The sequence below is a fragment of the Cyrtonyx montezumae genome, unplaced genomic scaffold (assembly GCF_038088225.1).
Source record: "Cyrtonyx montezumae isolate F1298 unplaced genomic scaffold, pur_monq_1.0 scaffold_3, whole genome shotgun sequence".
NCBI classification, from domain to species: Eukaryota; Metazoa; Chordata; class Aves; order Galliformes; family Odontophoridae; genus Cyrtonyx; species Cyrtonyx montezumae.
The window spans coordinates 76,792,196-76,808,676 of NW_027072034.1; the positions used below are offsets into that span (position 1 = coordinate 76,792,196).

At 39.4% G+C, this 16,481-nt stretch overlaps 1 protein-coding gene across 1 annotated transcript in view; it reads right to left on the reverse strand.

The window, feature by feature from the left end:
• Nucleotides 1–7,736: 7,736 nt before the first annotated feature.
• BBX (BBX high mobility group box domain containing) overlaps nt 7,737–16,481 on the reverse strand; it is a 125,730-nt gene continuing 116,985 nt past the window's right edge. Inside the window, exons 14-16 of the mRNA XM_065741976.1 lie at nt 13,455–13,652; nt 12,597–12,789; nt 7,737–9,806 (exon numbers count right to left, since the gene is read on the reverse strand). Of these exons, the coding sequence (XP_065598048.1) occupies nt 9,719–9,806; nt 12,597–12,789; nt 13,455–13,652 (479 nt within the window). The 3' untranslated portion in view covers nt 7,737–9,718. The remainder of the gene's footprint in view (nt 9,807–12,596; nt 12,790–13,454; nt 13,653–16,481) is intronic.

The following is a 16,481-nucleotide window of genomic DNA, read 5'->3' on the forward strand; positions in this document are numbered from 1 at the left end:
AGAGATCTGCAATCACACTTCTTGTATAAATACATCTGAGCTCTAACGTTTCCGTGAGGCATCCTCTAGCAGCCCTTCACTTTTTTCAGAGGTTCCTTCACTGCTGTGGATCTCTGCACGAGAATGATCCGAACTCAATACAGCACATTTTCTTGAAGCACAGCACAATAAGTACAGATTAAAGCAAGGGCCAACACTTCACATTGTTATGAAGTACACACAGAGAAGCACTTGTTCATGTGCCAAATATACCTGTCATCTGATGGAATGCTTCAGAACTGCACCACGCCTCAAGCAGCGCACACACTACTGACTGAAAAATTACCACTGCAAGTCACTGAAACAAAACATGGCATCCACTCTCGACCATGGACGTGAACTTCAATTTCTCATCTTCTTAAATTTTTTATTAAGGGTTGGCAAATCCTGCTCTTGAAATCTGAACTTCTTGAAGACAGTGAAATGCTCCATCTGTTGTGGTGGTGATTTTCCCGCCTCCTCACTTCCAGTAGAAAACTGCTCCCCAAACCAAGATGAAGACTATGCTGTGATGACCTAATTTACATGAATGCTGTAACCAAGAACGCATTAAGCCTGTGATCCTCAAACACTAAGGCTCCTGTAGGCACCTGGATGCTCATGAAGTCCTGACTTCTTTATCTGGCTTCGGCTAGGTTTGTTTCATTTTTATTTGGAGGGTCCCATCTAAGACACAAATCCCCTGACAGTGAGTGGTTAGTATTTGAGGTTCTAGGCCTTGAAACTTCTGGCAACGCGCTGCTAAGCTGTAAGACCTCCTGCAGCAGTACCCAGTCATGAAGACATCAAAGAATCACCGTTCCTCATACTTGGAAAGCCTGCAGGGAAAACATCAGTCCTAAATCCAGGTGCTGACTAGGTGCTAAGGGCACTCACAACGGGCTTGGAAGGAACGCGACCGGCTGCCAGAAGGACCTGACCTGAGCTTGCTGGCTGCCATCACCAGGAAGTTTGGCCGTGTAGGACCTCCCGCCAACCAACACCTCACCAAAGGAAGATCACCACGTGCCTCCGCATCACGTTATCAAACACCTAAGCAGACAGCTCTGACCTCAGAAAGGAGTGAGAACTTCTGGAAGACACGTCACTGTAAGCCATGCAGACATTCGGGTTTCCCTTCCGCAGGAGAAGACTTGGCCACAAGTACAGCAAATGCAAATGTAGGCTTTAATTTGAGCAAGGGAACAAGTGCCTGTGAAACATCTTCCCAGATGCCTTGACGTAGCAAACTAGCCAAACACAAACGGCAATGAATGCACCTGACACTCTCAGTGTTACTTCTCCATGTCCAAGCAACAGTAATAAGCAGAATGCTGCAGACTAGATGAAAGGACCAGGTGCTTGCATTCAGCAAAGTGCACTTTGGTGCTCAGCCTGAAATTGTCCAGAATAAGATCCTTTTGTTCCTCAGAGGCTGACATACTTTATTGTATGGAATAAACTTTTGGTATGGATTTACGCAAGTCAGATTTTTACCCACGGTTTCAGCTGGGGTACAGACAACTACATCCTGTCCTAGATCACTTCTGGTGAGGATCTAATCTGCCTTCTCCTGCCAGTAGGCAACGGATGAAGCCTAGCTGAAATCTTCACCACATTTGAAGTACGACTGTATTAGAGCTCAGTTTCTTACTGTTTCTGTGCCAAGGGCAGTCCACAAAAAGAAGTTCACACTGAATAGCTGGTAGGCGTTATATCTTACAGGCTTTATTTTTGAAAACAAAACAAAACAGAACTTTGCAGCAGATATAGAAACGGTGTCTCGTATTTTGTTACAAAGTGCTAGCGTCCTACTGAAGAACTGGCAGCTCCATGTGCTATATCATGGTTATGGTATACTCAAGCAACCTTTGCATCTCGCTTAATGTTTTTATACTTCAAAAAACATTAAAAAAACCCCTCTGCTTCAGAGCAGGATTAGCTGCACGTTAAAAAAATGTGATGAGCGATGAGAAGAACCCAACAAATGGAATCAACGGAGAATGTCGCAATGCCGGGCAGAAGCACGTCACCTTAGGAGGAGGATGTCTTTCCATCCCGTGTCTTGAAAGTACTAGTGGGAATTTGTCTTACCTGACAGTTAAGAGAGTGTCAGTGTAATGCCAAGCAGCTGCAAGTAGCAATGTGAGAGCTGGGTAACAACCCGGGTCTAGATGCACCGAGTGGGCTGCACTACGCGGGTGTTTTGTTGGAAGAACAACATGAGAGCAGACACGAAAATACAGGAGTCTGAGTAATGAAGATGACTATATTTTAAGGTAATTTGGTAAGAAAAAAAGTGAAATCGTAACTTCAATGTCCCTGACTGAGCATACTGTACTGAGAAAAACTACGTTTTGTAAGATTTCTTCCAGCTTTTTACTTGCTGCATCAGAGCTCTCCCCTCCCTTTCCGAAATATGACCATTCAGAGCTGTTAGCTCTGAAGCTTTTCCATTCCTGATATTTCTTAGTAGACAACTGATGCATAACCAGTAAAGGCAGTGCAAGATTAATTACATTTCTTCTTCCCTGAGTAAGTGGCACATAGCTGAGAAAAAAAAAAAAGAAGAACCCACAAAAAAACCCAAATCAACCCCAGCCCCCTCGCCTCCCCATCCCCAACCAAAAGTAAAAGTTTCCCTTCTGCTGCATTTGACCCAGAAACAGACATTTGCTTGCAAGCAAACAACTGTTTTCTATCGGTTTCATATATTCTGTACTTGGGTCTTGTGCGATATGAAAAATACATTGCCATCAAGGAATCTTCGGGTATCCAAGGCCGGAAAAAGACAAGACATTCTAAAGTCTAATTGTCAAACCTGAATAAAGAAGGTAAAATACAAGGGCAGAACAAAGCAATGGTTTAAATGAGCTTTGAAAGTAGTGGGGACCTTTAAGTTTAAATACAGATGATGCTTGCTATTTACTTTCAAAAGAGAAGCCATTTCTGAGCAAGTTCTTCTGGTGTTCAGAGACCGAAAACGTAGCAGGGGCTTCTTTATGTGATGTGACTTCATTTATGCTTGTGCGGGTTAGAAATGAGATTTCCAGTTGTGTGAAGACAAAATCCAGAAACACACTGTGGAAACCTGGAAAGCTTAGAAGAAGGGGCAAATGGCTTTGGCACAGTTTAACTATGCTGAGTCCTACCTCTCCCTCTTCCCACTCTTCGTGCCATTATACATACAACGAATTGCACGGGTCTGCGGATCTTTCCAACAATGTCAGAAGTGTTGAAAATAAAATGAAAGCTTCCCTTATAGATGACTTTGAGCAAGAACAAATGGGCGCAGGCTCTTTGCAAAGCATGCAGTGCTTTTCTAGTCACTGTGCAGAAGTTGGATGGATGATCTGACGGGAAACTACAGCTCACGCTTTTGGGGATCCATCTCTGTTTTTTGGCCTCTTCCATTTTCAGGTGGAAAATGAGCTTGCTTCTTTTTAAGTGAGAAAATAAATAAATAAAAAAAGCCAGCCAATTCATACCCTAGCTAAAAAAAAAAAATCTGCAGACACTACTAAGTCATCCATGTGTTAAAGTAAACAACCACTTAACAGTAAAGCAGGGGAAGTATCAAAGCAGCTCTGTTTTAATAGCATTTATTCGCAGTCATTAGTTTTAAATGGGAAACTGTTTACAGGCACACACTAGATAACCAAAATAGAACGAACATAAAGAAATCTATTTGACGGTCCTTTTCAAATAGTTCAAATATTTTATTAAATATTTCATTCAGTTTCTCAATCACAGTTTAATGTACTTTAGCATGTTATACACATGACTTACCATGTGCACTTAATATCAAATTAGATAGAGGTTTTTGAAGAAAGTATGACATTTTATAAATGTGCTTATTGACTTCTAACTACACACATCTAAGAAGGCAGTAGCTCCGTTATACCACTTATGGAGATGAACTATTATAAGGCATGTTTACACCAAGCTTTGGAGAGAATAAAGCCAAATACTGGGTCAAAATTTAGTGGAATTACGTATGAGAACAAAAGTTGAAGGATTGGGCCCTACGAAGAGAGATCACAGCAAATCAGATGCATTAAAACTGTCAACACAGACTGGTCATTAAAAGCAAGCACTGCTGAGAAAGAAAGTTCTCACAGCGTCCGTATTTTTTCAGATATTTTTGAAAATTACACCTTATGGTGTAACGTGAAGGAAAGAGAATGAAAGCTTCCAAGAAAGTTTGAAAACCACTGTCTGAGAAACCTCAAGTTGTTTTGGGACCTAACATGGGAATGCTTTTGTACAGGTAACATCTTCCAAGCCACTGCATAGCGACGTGTGCGTGTGTGCAGACAGGTAAGCATACACACAGGCACACATCTCGCTCCCTCTTGCCTTTATCACCTTCAGACCACTGAATAAAGTGTAGCAGTTCATGGAGAAAAAACAAACAAACAAACAAACAAGGTTTCAGTTGTATGGGTTAAAAAAAAGAGGTTAGAGCACTGTATGTGGAAGCCTGGTTAGCTCTGCTGTACTTTGTGACAGCAGATGTGTTTTTTTCCAGTAGAGTTCAAAGTGGGTCTGCTGGTATAAGTTAACAGTCAAGACCCAGAAATGACAATATAATTCTCAGGAAGAACTCAACAAACATTAAGGTGTTCGCATTTATTTTCAAAACTCTGTGTCAATGAATGCCCTAGGTCAAAATAACATGTCACCTCCAGAAGCAACACAAAAGCCCAAGCTCAACTCTAGGGGCACAGTGGTCTGTAATCAGGACCCCTGCACGGTCACAGTGCAAACAGCAACACTGCCCCTCAAATAAGGATGGTTTTCGGCAGCAGCTTAGGTGTGTTGCTGAGTGGAGGTTTCAAGTCAGTTCTTCCTAGATGTCTGCCTCAGAAGAATCAGTGGGGGAACATAAAACGTGCATCCACTTCATACGTTCCTTCAAAGTCGTCAATTCAGTAGAAAATACTGAGTATATATATAAAAGACTATAATAGCAGTTAGGTGAGAGAATAAACCTCACTGTGCCTTTTTACTGGGAAAGTCAGGAGAGGAGGCAGAAAAAAAACCAAAAAACTCTTTCACAGCCTAAATGCACTCGTTCTCATCTCTCAGCATCCTGAAAATGACTCAGTGTTCTGGCAGCTTTAGATGATAGTTTCGTAATATGTACAAGGTAGGAAGAATGCCACAGATAGTACAAAACATGGCAAAGAGACCTACGAGCTCTACAGTCTAGAAAACAAGCACGGCAAACAAACAGTGTCTGATGAATAACGTATGGTAGAGGACACAAAAGTTGCACAGTTACGCTTCCTTGTGAAATTAGGATTGCAAATGTAAACTGCAGAATAAATTTCAAGAGCAGCATTTGGCTTACTGCATGACCACCGGGAATATCTGAAGTCCGCCACCTGATGAGCACTGCAATTCCTGCTCTTACACAACCCATTCTAGTGGGCCTGTATCCCGCACAACTCATGTGACTATGGCAGAGGTTCAGCAAAAAATGCTCCAGCAACACAGTTTGGCTACCACTGCATATTCAGCCTGATGTCGTCAGACAAACGTTGCTTTTGGGAAGTAAAGCTCACAGCAATATACAAATGGTATCGATGGCTGAAAAGGTTAAACGATCAAGCCTGAAAGCAAATGGAAGTTAACAAAAGTAGTCTTTTTTGGAGAGGTAGCCATATTAGACTCAGCGTTCAAAAAAAGGGAGTGCACTCGAAGGACCAACATACATTACAAGATCTTGTACACCCATTATGGTTTTGTCATTCCTACAGTTTTTTTTTCACAATGTACACACGCGCGCGCACACACACATGTATTTTTTTTTTCCTAATTGCCCTTTGTTGCCACAACTTCACCATACTGAGAACAAAGGCCAGCTTTCCTTTCAGCCTCTCTTAGCAGTCCCATGACTACAACTGTAGCCTTCAACCTGTTCCAGTATCTGTACAGTAGCTAAACAGGTGCAAAATTAAACCGCTCCACTTCAATATCCTGTCCCAAATGATAGCATCCAAACTATAAGGCATTCCCTCATTCTGATGCAAGTTACAGCTCTGGGGTTTCTGCCTGGCACAGACTGCAGAGTGCTCTTCAGCCTTATGCTACCGAAGTAACCTTCACCCAAACAGTAAAGCACAGCGATGGAATTTGAACACCAGTTCACATGCTTCCTTCTATCCCTTGTTCCTGTGCCCTTTTCCACCAACAACTCTTATCACTTTAACTTCAAAAGTCATGCACCAATGCTATAAAAGAGAAACCCAAATTAACAAGAAATCTTTTGCTCGTGACTTCGGGATACTGCGTTAGTATAAAAGAGCATTCAGTCATCTAAAATAAATATATTCTATTTCTGAAATCACAGCACATTCAAGGGGTAGTTACTGCCATAAGCAGAGCATTAAGTGTTCTCCATGGATGTTTTGAATTGATTTGGTCTAATATCTGGAAAATAACCTACTGTGGGGATAAGAATCTGCATCTCAAATGTTCTGCAGAACGTTCTTCCCATATTTGCATACAGTACTAGAATAATTAAGAAGACATTACAGTATTTCCCTCCCAGCTGCTTACATCTGTAGCTCTGGCTACAACAATATATTCTGTATACCTCAAAACTATATATGAAATACCCAAGATCACTAAATAAATAAAAGCCAAGGAAACCTGGGACAGTACTGCATTTTACACTTGAGATGAGATTCCCCCACTCCCATGGATAAGTGAGAGAGAACAACTAAGGGAATTGCTTCTTTTCTTTTCTTTTCTTTTTTTCTTTTCTTTTTTTCTTTTTTTAAAGAAAGATTTTTACACAGGTTCAGATCCAGAAAATAATGTGAAATGCATAAATATCGATAGCTTTAGCTAAGTTAAAATGGGTTCAGTAAAGTATGATACAACATATTCAGAATAAACAAAGCAGAAAAGCATCATATTTTGGTTTGCTTGAGATATACATAAGGTGCAACAATTTCTTTTCTAGAGGCATTTGTGGACAATGTGTTAACAGGTAACAGTGTTTGCTGGTATACTGAAGTACACACAATAGCAATATGATTTTTCCAAAACAAAAGCAGCTGAAATTAATAAAAATTAAAACAAAACAAACAAGGAAAAAAAAAACCCAACCCCAATACAGTAAGATATTGGTCTGAAATTTTTGTTGTGCTAACAGACTTTGTTACCTGAAAATACTGATACCCCTTCTAGTAGATTCAGGGAAAACTCTAGCTACTGAAATCAAGACGTCACTCAGAGAACCAACAAAGGCAAATGCCTAGTGAACTATAAAGCTTTGCAGGATTTCTGCTACTCTCAGTGCCTAATCGCTTAAAAATTAAGCATATCTACAAAAAGGTTTATAAGTATCTGAAAACAGTCATATCCAGTAAACTGACCCAACCCTACCCCCTCTCTAAGGGAAAGTCAAGGAAAAGCAGATCAAGTAAGATATTAATTCATATAGAAAAAAGTAATTTTCTGTTTCTTTTAAAAAAGGTACCATTAATATACAGAAATATCTTCAGGAACAATATTGAAATTTAAATTGAGGAAGGATGGGGTGCTTTGACAAAAATATATCTACTCTAAAGGTTTCTAGAGAAATAAGTTAGTACCATTGTCAAGGTGAACGGCCTGCACTGTAACATATTTGGATTTCAGCTAATTATAAAGTGGTCCAAAACTCCAACAGCCACCTTGCTGTGACCCGACAGTTTAAAGTCTTTAGTTTTTTTCCTGTCTTGTTAAAATAACTTATAAAACTTTAATAAAATCTTATTAAAAATACTGCCATCGGCTACAATGGCATTTGAGGGGCTCTTAGTCATATATTCACCTGAATTTTTAAAAAGCCTTTTCACTGACTCATTGGCTCTGAAATTTTGTTCTTCTTTTGTCGATGTTCCCTTCTTCCAACACATGCATCTTTGATGGTGCTGTTTTAGTGAGACTTTCCAAGCTGTCTACCCTAGTCAAACCTTTAATCCTCTGTTACAACTCCTGTGGTACCTCGTTATATTGTTTCCCAACAGTGAACCAAAGACTTAGCTACAACAATGAAAGGCTAAACCTTGCAAGCATTAATAGAGTTACTGTCCATATGGCTATTACATCAAATTAGTTACAAAATAACCCCAAAACATATTATCAATTCAGTCAAGTATAAATAAGAATGCCTGATAGAATGATGTAAACTCGCATCATTTAAAGACTTAGTTCAAAGAACTTCAAACTCAATCTAATACTATCAAAAATTCAGCCAGTATGACGAAGACTAATATAAAATTATTGCTGGAGTCCAATTTGGTAAATTGTTGTGCTACAATGCAAAAATTAGGGAAACATCTTGTGCTATTGAAGAAGTACCCTGCTGAATTTGTAGCTTTAGATTAATTACTAGTGATCGTTTTGCATCTGTTGGTAGGAATCAATGCTTGGTTATACAATAGTGTAAGTCAAAATAGTGAAGACAGCAGGCCAAGTGATACAATTGGCCTGGCTTTTGGGATGTATCTATGAGAGCAAACCACAAAAATTCAACGTAAGCAAAGACAGAAGCTGGCAGATGGATCTGTGGTAGTCTGAATTCAGTCAACCATTACTCTTCAGTTGTAGTTTATCTGCATAAAACTTTCCCCCTTGACCAACACAAACTGTAATTGGCCCTTGATACAAACTCTGAAGCTGTCTGTGCATAGTAACTACAACAACGCCAGTGTCTTCAAAATGTAAAAGGTATGCTTATCAGTGTACATGTAGATTGAAAAGTCATGCTTTTAGGTTTTTCAGAATGGTGAAATAATACTAAGGTCACTTTTGAAAAACATATTTGCAGTACTTTCTGTTTACAGGAAAGTTTCACCAAGTCACTCAGATATCTATGCAAAAATAAAGGAACCTTCCAAGGCATGAAAGACAAGTCAGTTCTCTGCAGTATTTTTCTTTTCCATACACCACTCCTTTTTCTAATGCACATCATCCTGGTTATTCAAAGCTAAATTAAAAAAGAAACAAAACCCAAACATAGCCTGTCAGAATTTTTGCCAGTAAACTCTACCACTCTGGTGGCAAATATAAAAGTGCAGAACATCTGGACCACGTGGCTGCCCAAACACCGCTAACAATGGTACATCTGTCCAGGCTGCCTTGAGTTCTCTGGAACAGGTTTTATATTCATTCTACAATATAAACGTAGGCATAACCTATTAATATAAACCATCTTAGAACTTAAATCTTCATGTACAAAAATGACTAAGAATATCTAATAATAACTAGTGCAGTGCGTCAGTGTTTTTGTTGTTGTTGATTTTTTTTCATTTTCATTTAACTAGGCATTATATGAAACTAGTTGCCATACTCTCTGGTTGGTAAAAGAGATGCTGTGTGAACTAACAGTAAAGGCAGCCTTCTTCATAGCAACCACCTATGTACTGTTTAAAAGCCTTCAATAGAAAGCAAGCTCTGGGATCATTCAATTCTTGTTCATTAATAGACAAATAATATCACCCTCCTACATACTGGGTTCCGATTTGAGGACCTGGCCCAAGTTGCTAATGTCTGGCTTCCAGTGAATTCTGGGCCACTCAGAGCAATAAGCACTTGCTTGCAGTCTATATTTTCCATCACACGGACTGACTAGCTTCCCTTGGTAAAGACAAGGCTAGGATATTAGGTAAAGCACAATGTTTTACAATAAAGTGGAGCTTCACTGGTCAGCGCAGGAAATAAGCACTGGAGCCTGAGACATTTCATTTGGCTGTCCATCATGTGGGAGAGGTGTGGCCCTCTGATTTCTGCAAAGAAGAAAAGAAACCCACCGTTATTCAGAGCATGGGAATGATTTTATCAGACAGGAAAGACACAGCGTGCGATGCAGTTTAACATCCAGTGCTGCAGCACCATAACTATGATGCCACAGATGTTGGCACAGATGCTGGCTACAAACTTTTTACAAGTATTCCTGCAATGGTAAGAAAATATCCTGAGGACAACCTGCAACACAATGCAAAGTCAGACAACTCTTGATGGTATTTGACTACACAAAACAAGAAGCGTGGCCAAAGAGTAAGTAAAGAGCACACGAGTGCTGTTACACATTTTCTAAGTGAGTGGTTTCCTCCTTCAGAAGTGAAGAGCACAGCTCATGTACAGCAAAAGATGGCAAATGCCACAGAGGCATATGTCATGTTAATGAGAGTCAATGGCCAGCTTTTAAGCAACACGAAAATGTACCTATCAGCAGTTACACGTTGGGATGACTCCAAGTTTCATGACTTAACACTTCATCAGCTCAGCACAACATCTCTTTCATTACTTCAGCAGTGTTAATTTACAAATGATCCCCTGGCACTGGGTATCATAAAAATAAACCACACCAGAATTACACTCTGGAAAGCAACATCAGTCTTTGAGGCAGATGGACCTGAGAAAACTCCTCTGCAACTTGCCTTTGAAAATGCATGCAAAAAGCTTGTCACCGCCTGTTATCTAATTTCTCTAGCCAGACTCTATTATTGTCACATTATGCGTCACTTACAGCAATGAAAATCTGAAGCCTAATTCTTACTTACAAGAAGGCCATTTCGATCACAATTTGGCAGATCTAAGGACTCTGCAGAAATGTATGTACAGATGTACTTTGCACACCCTGAGTACAGTGAAGTGGCCATGGTACAAAATACAGCTCAGGATCACAAGTGCTTACCTAAGGTGCAAACCAAAGCTAAACATTCAAATGAAAACCATGCTGTCACTTCCAGACAAGCTGAATTACACTTAGAAAGGACTCTGGCTTCCAAGGCCAAAGGCTTTGTAAAATTATATAATAACTCAATTTAGACTGAAAAAGACACAACGATCAAACCTCTAATGCTATTCTTCTCATTTCCAGTTATTCAGAAATAAAGAAAGAAGTTGTGCAGATAATAAACAGTCATCAGAGTAGAAGTTAGAGAAGCATGTAGCCCGTTAGATTCAGGTTTCTCTTTTGACTTCCATTTGCCAACTTTGCAAGAGACTTATTGTAAAGTTGGCAAAGTTGTTTCTTGGAAGGAGTCTCCATTTTCATTTCACTAGTGATAGAAGCAGGAATTTCCAACAGTTGCTAGACATTTGCTGCTTTGGTGTTTTCAGGCCCCATGGAAGGCGCCACATTGCTCTAACTGCATGATGAGATGATAAAATATGCTTGTAGGTAAGGAAGACCCAAAAGAAGGATAAGTAAAACACTGGTTCAAAACATTCGTTCTAGCAAGGAAAAATGGAGGAGAAAAACTTTTAGAAGAACAAGGAGTGCAATATCCCAAGTGAATCTTGTCACTCTTGTGCAGTTCATCTCTCAGCATCACTGGAAATCAATGAAACCACAAGGATGTGAGTGACAGCAGAACTCAGGACAGCACTTCCCCAAGTCTTGCTTCGTGGCTTCCAGACAAAAAAAAGATGACATAAACAAGTTCATTACTTCTGCAGTCTTGATAGCAGTCTGCTGTTCAGCAAAACTGGGAAAAAAGTCTGGGCTGATTTCTCACTTGAAATGCTATTGTTTAAACAAAGTAACAGCTTCAGCAGAGAAAAGGTACCAGGGTGGGTTCATCAGACTTTCTTGGTGCCCTTAAAGCTTCTAAAAAAAAGCCTTTCAGTGTTTCACATGAAGTCTAAATACACAGAACTGGATTGCACAACAGGGGCCACAAGATCAACAGCAGGTCCTGAGGTTGTGAATGGCCTCATCAGTCGCTGCCTTGTGGTTTCCTAGGTAGCCAGTAATCTGCTACAATCAATTTGCTAAGGCTTTGAATGGTTTCAAACTGACCTGAGATTTGTTTTACTGACTTTCCACTGCAGCAAAGGATATAGGCCATCCTATCTCCAACAGACAGATCAAAGGTCGATAATGGATAATTAAGAGCTAAAGAAGACTTGCAGTCATTCATTTCCTCCCATCACAGGTCTAGAATGCAAGATCTGACCGTGCTGGCTAACCTGACTCAACAGGCCTAAGGGATCTGTGTATTCTCCATGTTATTTGTACGGATGGCCTAACTCTTAAAATAAGAGACCAGTCCAAAGTAATGTGACTTTCCACCACTCAGAGCTGTTCTGCTCTGAGGACATTCTGCAGATGCTTTCCCTCCTACACAGCAAAGCACAAGAGTAAAAATAACAAGCGAGCTTCATTCAGTCATGCTTGGTAAAAAAAAATCTGTGTTAAAGTTATATGAAATTCTCCATGCAGTCTTAGGCCACAGAGACATAGACAACAGCGTGCAATAGCTATTTAAATCTATTTTTTGACAAACGGTGTCTGAAAACTAGAAACTCTCCAGTATTAGGATTTCAAAGAGCATATCAAGTGGTTTATATACCAAATTTGGGATAGAAGTTTACCAAGGAGGAACATTTTATGGACTTCTGAAATAGATTACAGTATCACGGAGGTGTTGACTTAATACTAGGAAGCTCGTGGTAGAAAAGAGACATTCAGAGAAAGCAGTGGAGGAGGAAGCACAGGCCAAATCAAACACTATGCAATTTGCATGCTTTCTGAATGTTCCGGCATCAAGTAGAAAAGAAAATCATACCTGTGTACATTTTCCATTGCTGCTACCTCTGCCAGAGCAGCTAAGCTAAAAAATGCAGACACTGCTGGCATATCTGATGTAATACTATGATTTTCTTGTGTCTCTGTATTTCCGGAGCATTCACTGTTGCAGTCTGTTTCTGCACTCGACGCTTTTTGAAGACTACATTGTGGAAGATCTTTTGGCTTTTCCTCTGCAACAAAAGAGAGTTAAGCTTGCAAGTCTAGCCCTTACATTCATAGCAGCACACTGATGTATTGACCAGGTCAGTGATAACAGAAACTTCACCTTCAGGACTTTGATTTTGCTAGTGAAATCAGTCCATGATGCAACCTCTTCAGAACCAAGCTAATGGCTGAAGTATGAAGAGGTTCATGAAGCAGTTTACTGACTTTGGATTCTGCTAAGTTTGATCCTCCAGGTCAGTCAACAGAGCTTGTGTCTCTGTGTACATTTAAGATACAGAAGTCCTGAAAGATTATCTTAACTGCTGAGGCTTTCACACTGATTATCATGCCACAGCATTTGTTTTTATGCTATATAACTAGGTGCAGTATGATTTCTTTGCCAGACTGGAAAGAAATTACGAAATGCAATTGTTTGTCATTTCTCTTTGTAATCACCTCTTAGAAAAATACCCAGGGAGAGAAGACAGATGCGGGCAGCCAAACAAATGAAGTTGGCCATTACGGATGCAACCATTTCACAGTTGATCAATACCTGCATTTTACAGAATGATCTTTCTGAGAAGGTCTGAGAATGTGCTGGCTGATAAAGCATTTCCTAATTAGTTCCTTGTCTTCTAATATCACCTCCAACTATTCAATTTTAACAAAATTTAAACTACCATTTCCTTACCCAGTGTCCCTCCTGCTGGTGACACTCGACCATCTGCTGTTCGAACAAGATGAGTGATCTTAGTTTTCCTTGCTTTCCTTTTCTGGCTGCCAACTAAAGGCTCATGCATCATTGCTGGCTCTGGAGTGTTTAGGGCAGATATACAAATTTTATTCCTCCAGGCAAGCTCACTGGAATTTCTGTCTACTGAGAATATGGCTGAAAAAGAAAAAAATAAATTAATCTAAATTTAAAATACAACTCCTAGCTATACTCATTTAACATTTTGTAAATATCTACATTATGTACTCAGAACACAATACAAGGCAAAATATCATCTTGATGCTGCAGGGGCTTGCACTGGAATAGTAGCAGAAGTTTTCTGAGGAGGTTCAAGTTTTTAACATTTGCAAAGGAAACCGTCAGACAGGCAGTAGCATTTCAGTTTGTACATCAGACAGTGTACAGCATGCTACAACAGAAGATGCCAATGAGTAGTTAAAGGACAAAACACATTTAAGGAAAGATAACAGCTAGAGTCCTCACACAAACTTATCTTCATTCATAACCAGAATCACAAATGGCATTCAGGAATTCCTGAATAACCCTCAAAGTTCTCTCTCAAGTTACTCTACGTCACTTCCTTTAAGCAGAAGGAAATGCTGCCTCCTACAAAACAATAAAACTTACAAATACCCAAATGCAACAAATACAAAAGCCAAGCCAGATCACTCCAATACAAGAACGCTAAAAAGAAAAGAAAATAAGCACAGGACAAAATACTGCAACAGGATTACTGCATACATAAAGTGAGTGCAGACTGAACTGTTTGAACCTCTTTCAACAGTACCAGTGTTGACATTTCAAAGCAGCTTTCCAACATGAAGAAGAACACGAGCACAGATTTTCACCTCACTAGACACTAACTTTATTCTTGTTCATGTAGAAATTGGTCAGATAGCAATCACAGGCTGTACTTAGGTTTCCAAAGTCTGAGATCAGCATACAGTCTCAAACTGCCTGCCATTTCCAGTGAGCTAATAAACCATACTGCTAATACCAATGGGTTTCACAAGTTCATAAATCCAATCTGGGGCAGATTTTCTCCTTTGAAAAGCATCACCACACTTCTGTGATTACAGAAAGATAAGGTTATAAAAAAAGGGTGTGCCCAGGTTACTTCTTAGAGGTGTCTCTAGGCTATTTTGAAATCGAGAGCACTCACGGCATCTTCACCAAGACCACAGGTTGTTTTTCTCCCAGATGCAGTGCCTCTTGAATGATAACAACTTTTCCTGACATTTCCATCTCATATTTCTGTGCATTTTCAACTCGTTATTTTCTTTACTACTCATCAGGTTACAGCTCATCTCTTTTTAACAGTCCTTTATTTCACAGCTGTTACCATGTCTACATTTTGCTTCCACTTCCCCACCGTTTCCTTCAAACTTTGTTCCCGTTCTCAAGAAATGTCTAAAAACCATTTATTCACTCTGTGAATTGACAGGACAAGCAGAAAACGACGTGCAAAACTTCAGGTGAGTGCCAGCAACTGCACTTTCAGAAGAGTTAAGCACTGAACAAGACCAGCCTCCTACACTGAGGCTGGGAACGTCATGCAAGAGCACCAAACCTCATAGACCACACACACAGCAGCCAACAAAGCTGCATGGACTTTGTCCACGTTTCATTTTAGTAACATTTACTGTTTACATACTGGTTAGAAATGGCTAATATAAACTCTCTTCTTTTGGTAGTTTCTTTGAATGCTAACTATGAGCCTGGGAACTGGCTGAAGAGAATAGCTATAACACGTCTTAGTCCTGCAATCAGATGCCCTGTGCTTTCTTGGAGGGGAACCTTGTTTTACTTTTAATGTCTTATGGCATAAGAATACAAACAGATCTAGTGCACACATGTAAAAGCATCTGGAAATGTTACAAAACTTAATGTTCTTAAATTCACCTTTGTGTATTTTCTCATAAAACTTTTCTGAATTTATTTATGCTCTTTATTTTGAAAAATGCACACCATTTCAATGAGTCTACCTCAGAGTTTACCCACATATTCTGGCACACTGCAGAGCAGGGTTTTGTTGTAAACCTTTTTCTTTTTTTAAAGAATACAAAGTGATAGCAATAACATCTGCCCAAAAGCAGTACATTCAAGAAGAAGCACTAGTGACTATAAATGTGACTTTCACATAATTCAATTTAGCTAATAGTGAGATGTTCAGATAAGCATACTGCACTGACTGGGACCAAAATCTTAATTGGAATGTATAATTAAGCAGGCAGCTTTATCTCTAGATTTCTAATTTGGGAATTCAAAAGCGTTGATTATGTATTAATGTAATGGCTTGGTTGTAGCCCGACAGTATTTGCTAATTCTCATTCAGGGATTTGCTCTAATTAGATACTACTTTGACAGTGCTGTTTAATTCTAAGGTTGAGTTTATAATGGCTTTAATTTTAGCAATGCAAACTTTTTTTTTTTTCAATAAAACCATTAAAGACATTATTTCCAACAATGAAAACCTGAAATAAAGGAACTTGAGTACGTTTTTTAGTTAAATGTGTATTATTTCGTGAGCTATGCCTGCTCGCTGGAAATTATCTTGATTGGCAAAGACAATAGACAGTTCTTATTCAAATTCACCTCTTATTTTACACATCACATACATCAAAAAACCTCCACAAAATATAAAGTCTTGAAAGGTAAAGTAAAAAGAGGCAATAGAAAGCATTATTAAAGACATAAAGTGGTAAAAAAATAAAAAAATTGCAACAGGTAAGTTTGAAGTAGTACATCATATCTTAATTGTTTCACTAAGAAACAGCAGAAGGTGGCTGACAAACTAAGTGTACCCTCTCCCTGTTTTAAGGTTTCTCATTCCTTGAAAGGAGACTTAGAGTTCTCTATAATTGTTCACTACGCTTAGGAAAGTTATCATTCTGTTGTAAAATTGTTGCCATGCAACTCGAATGGGGAAGAAATGAGAATGAACAGCAAATTAGTGGGGTTTTGTGTTTCTTCTTCCCCCCACTC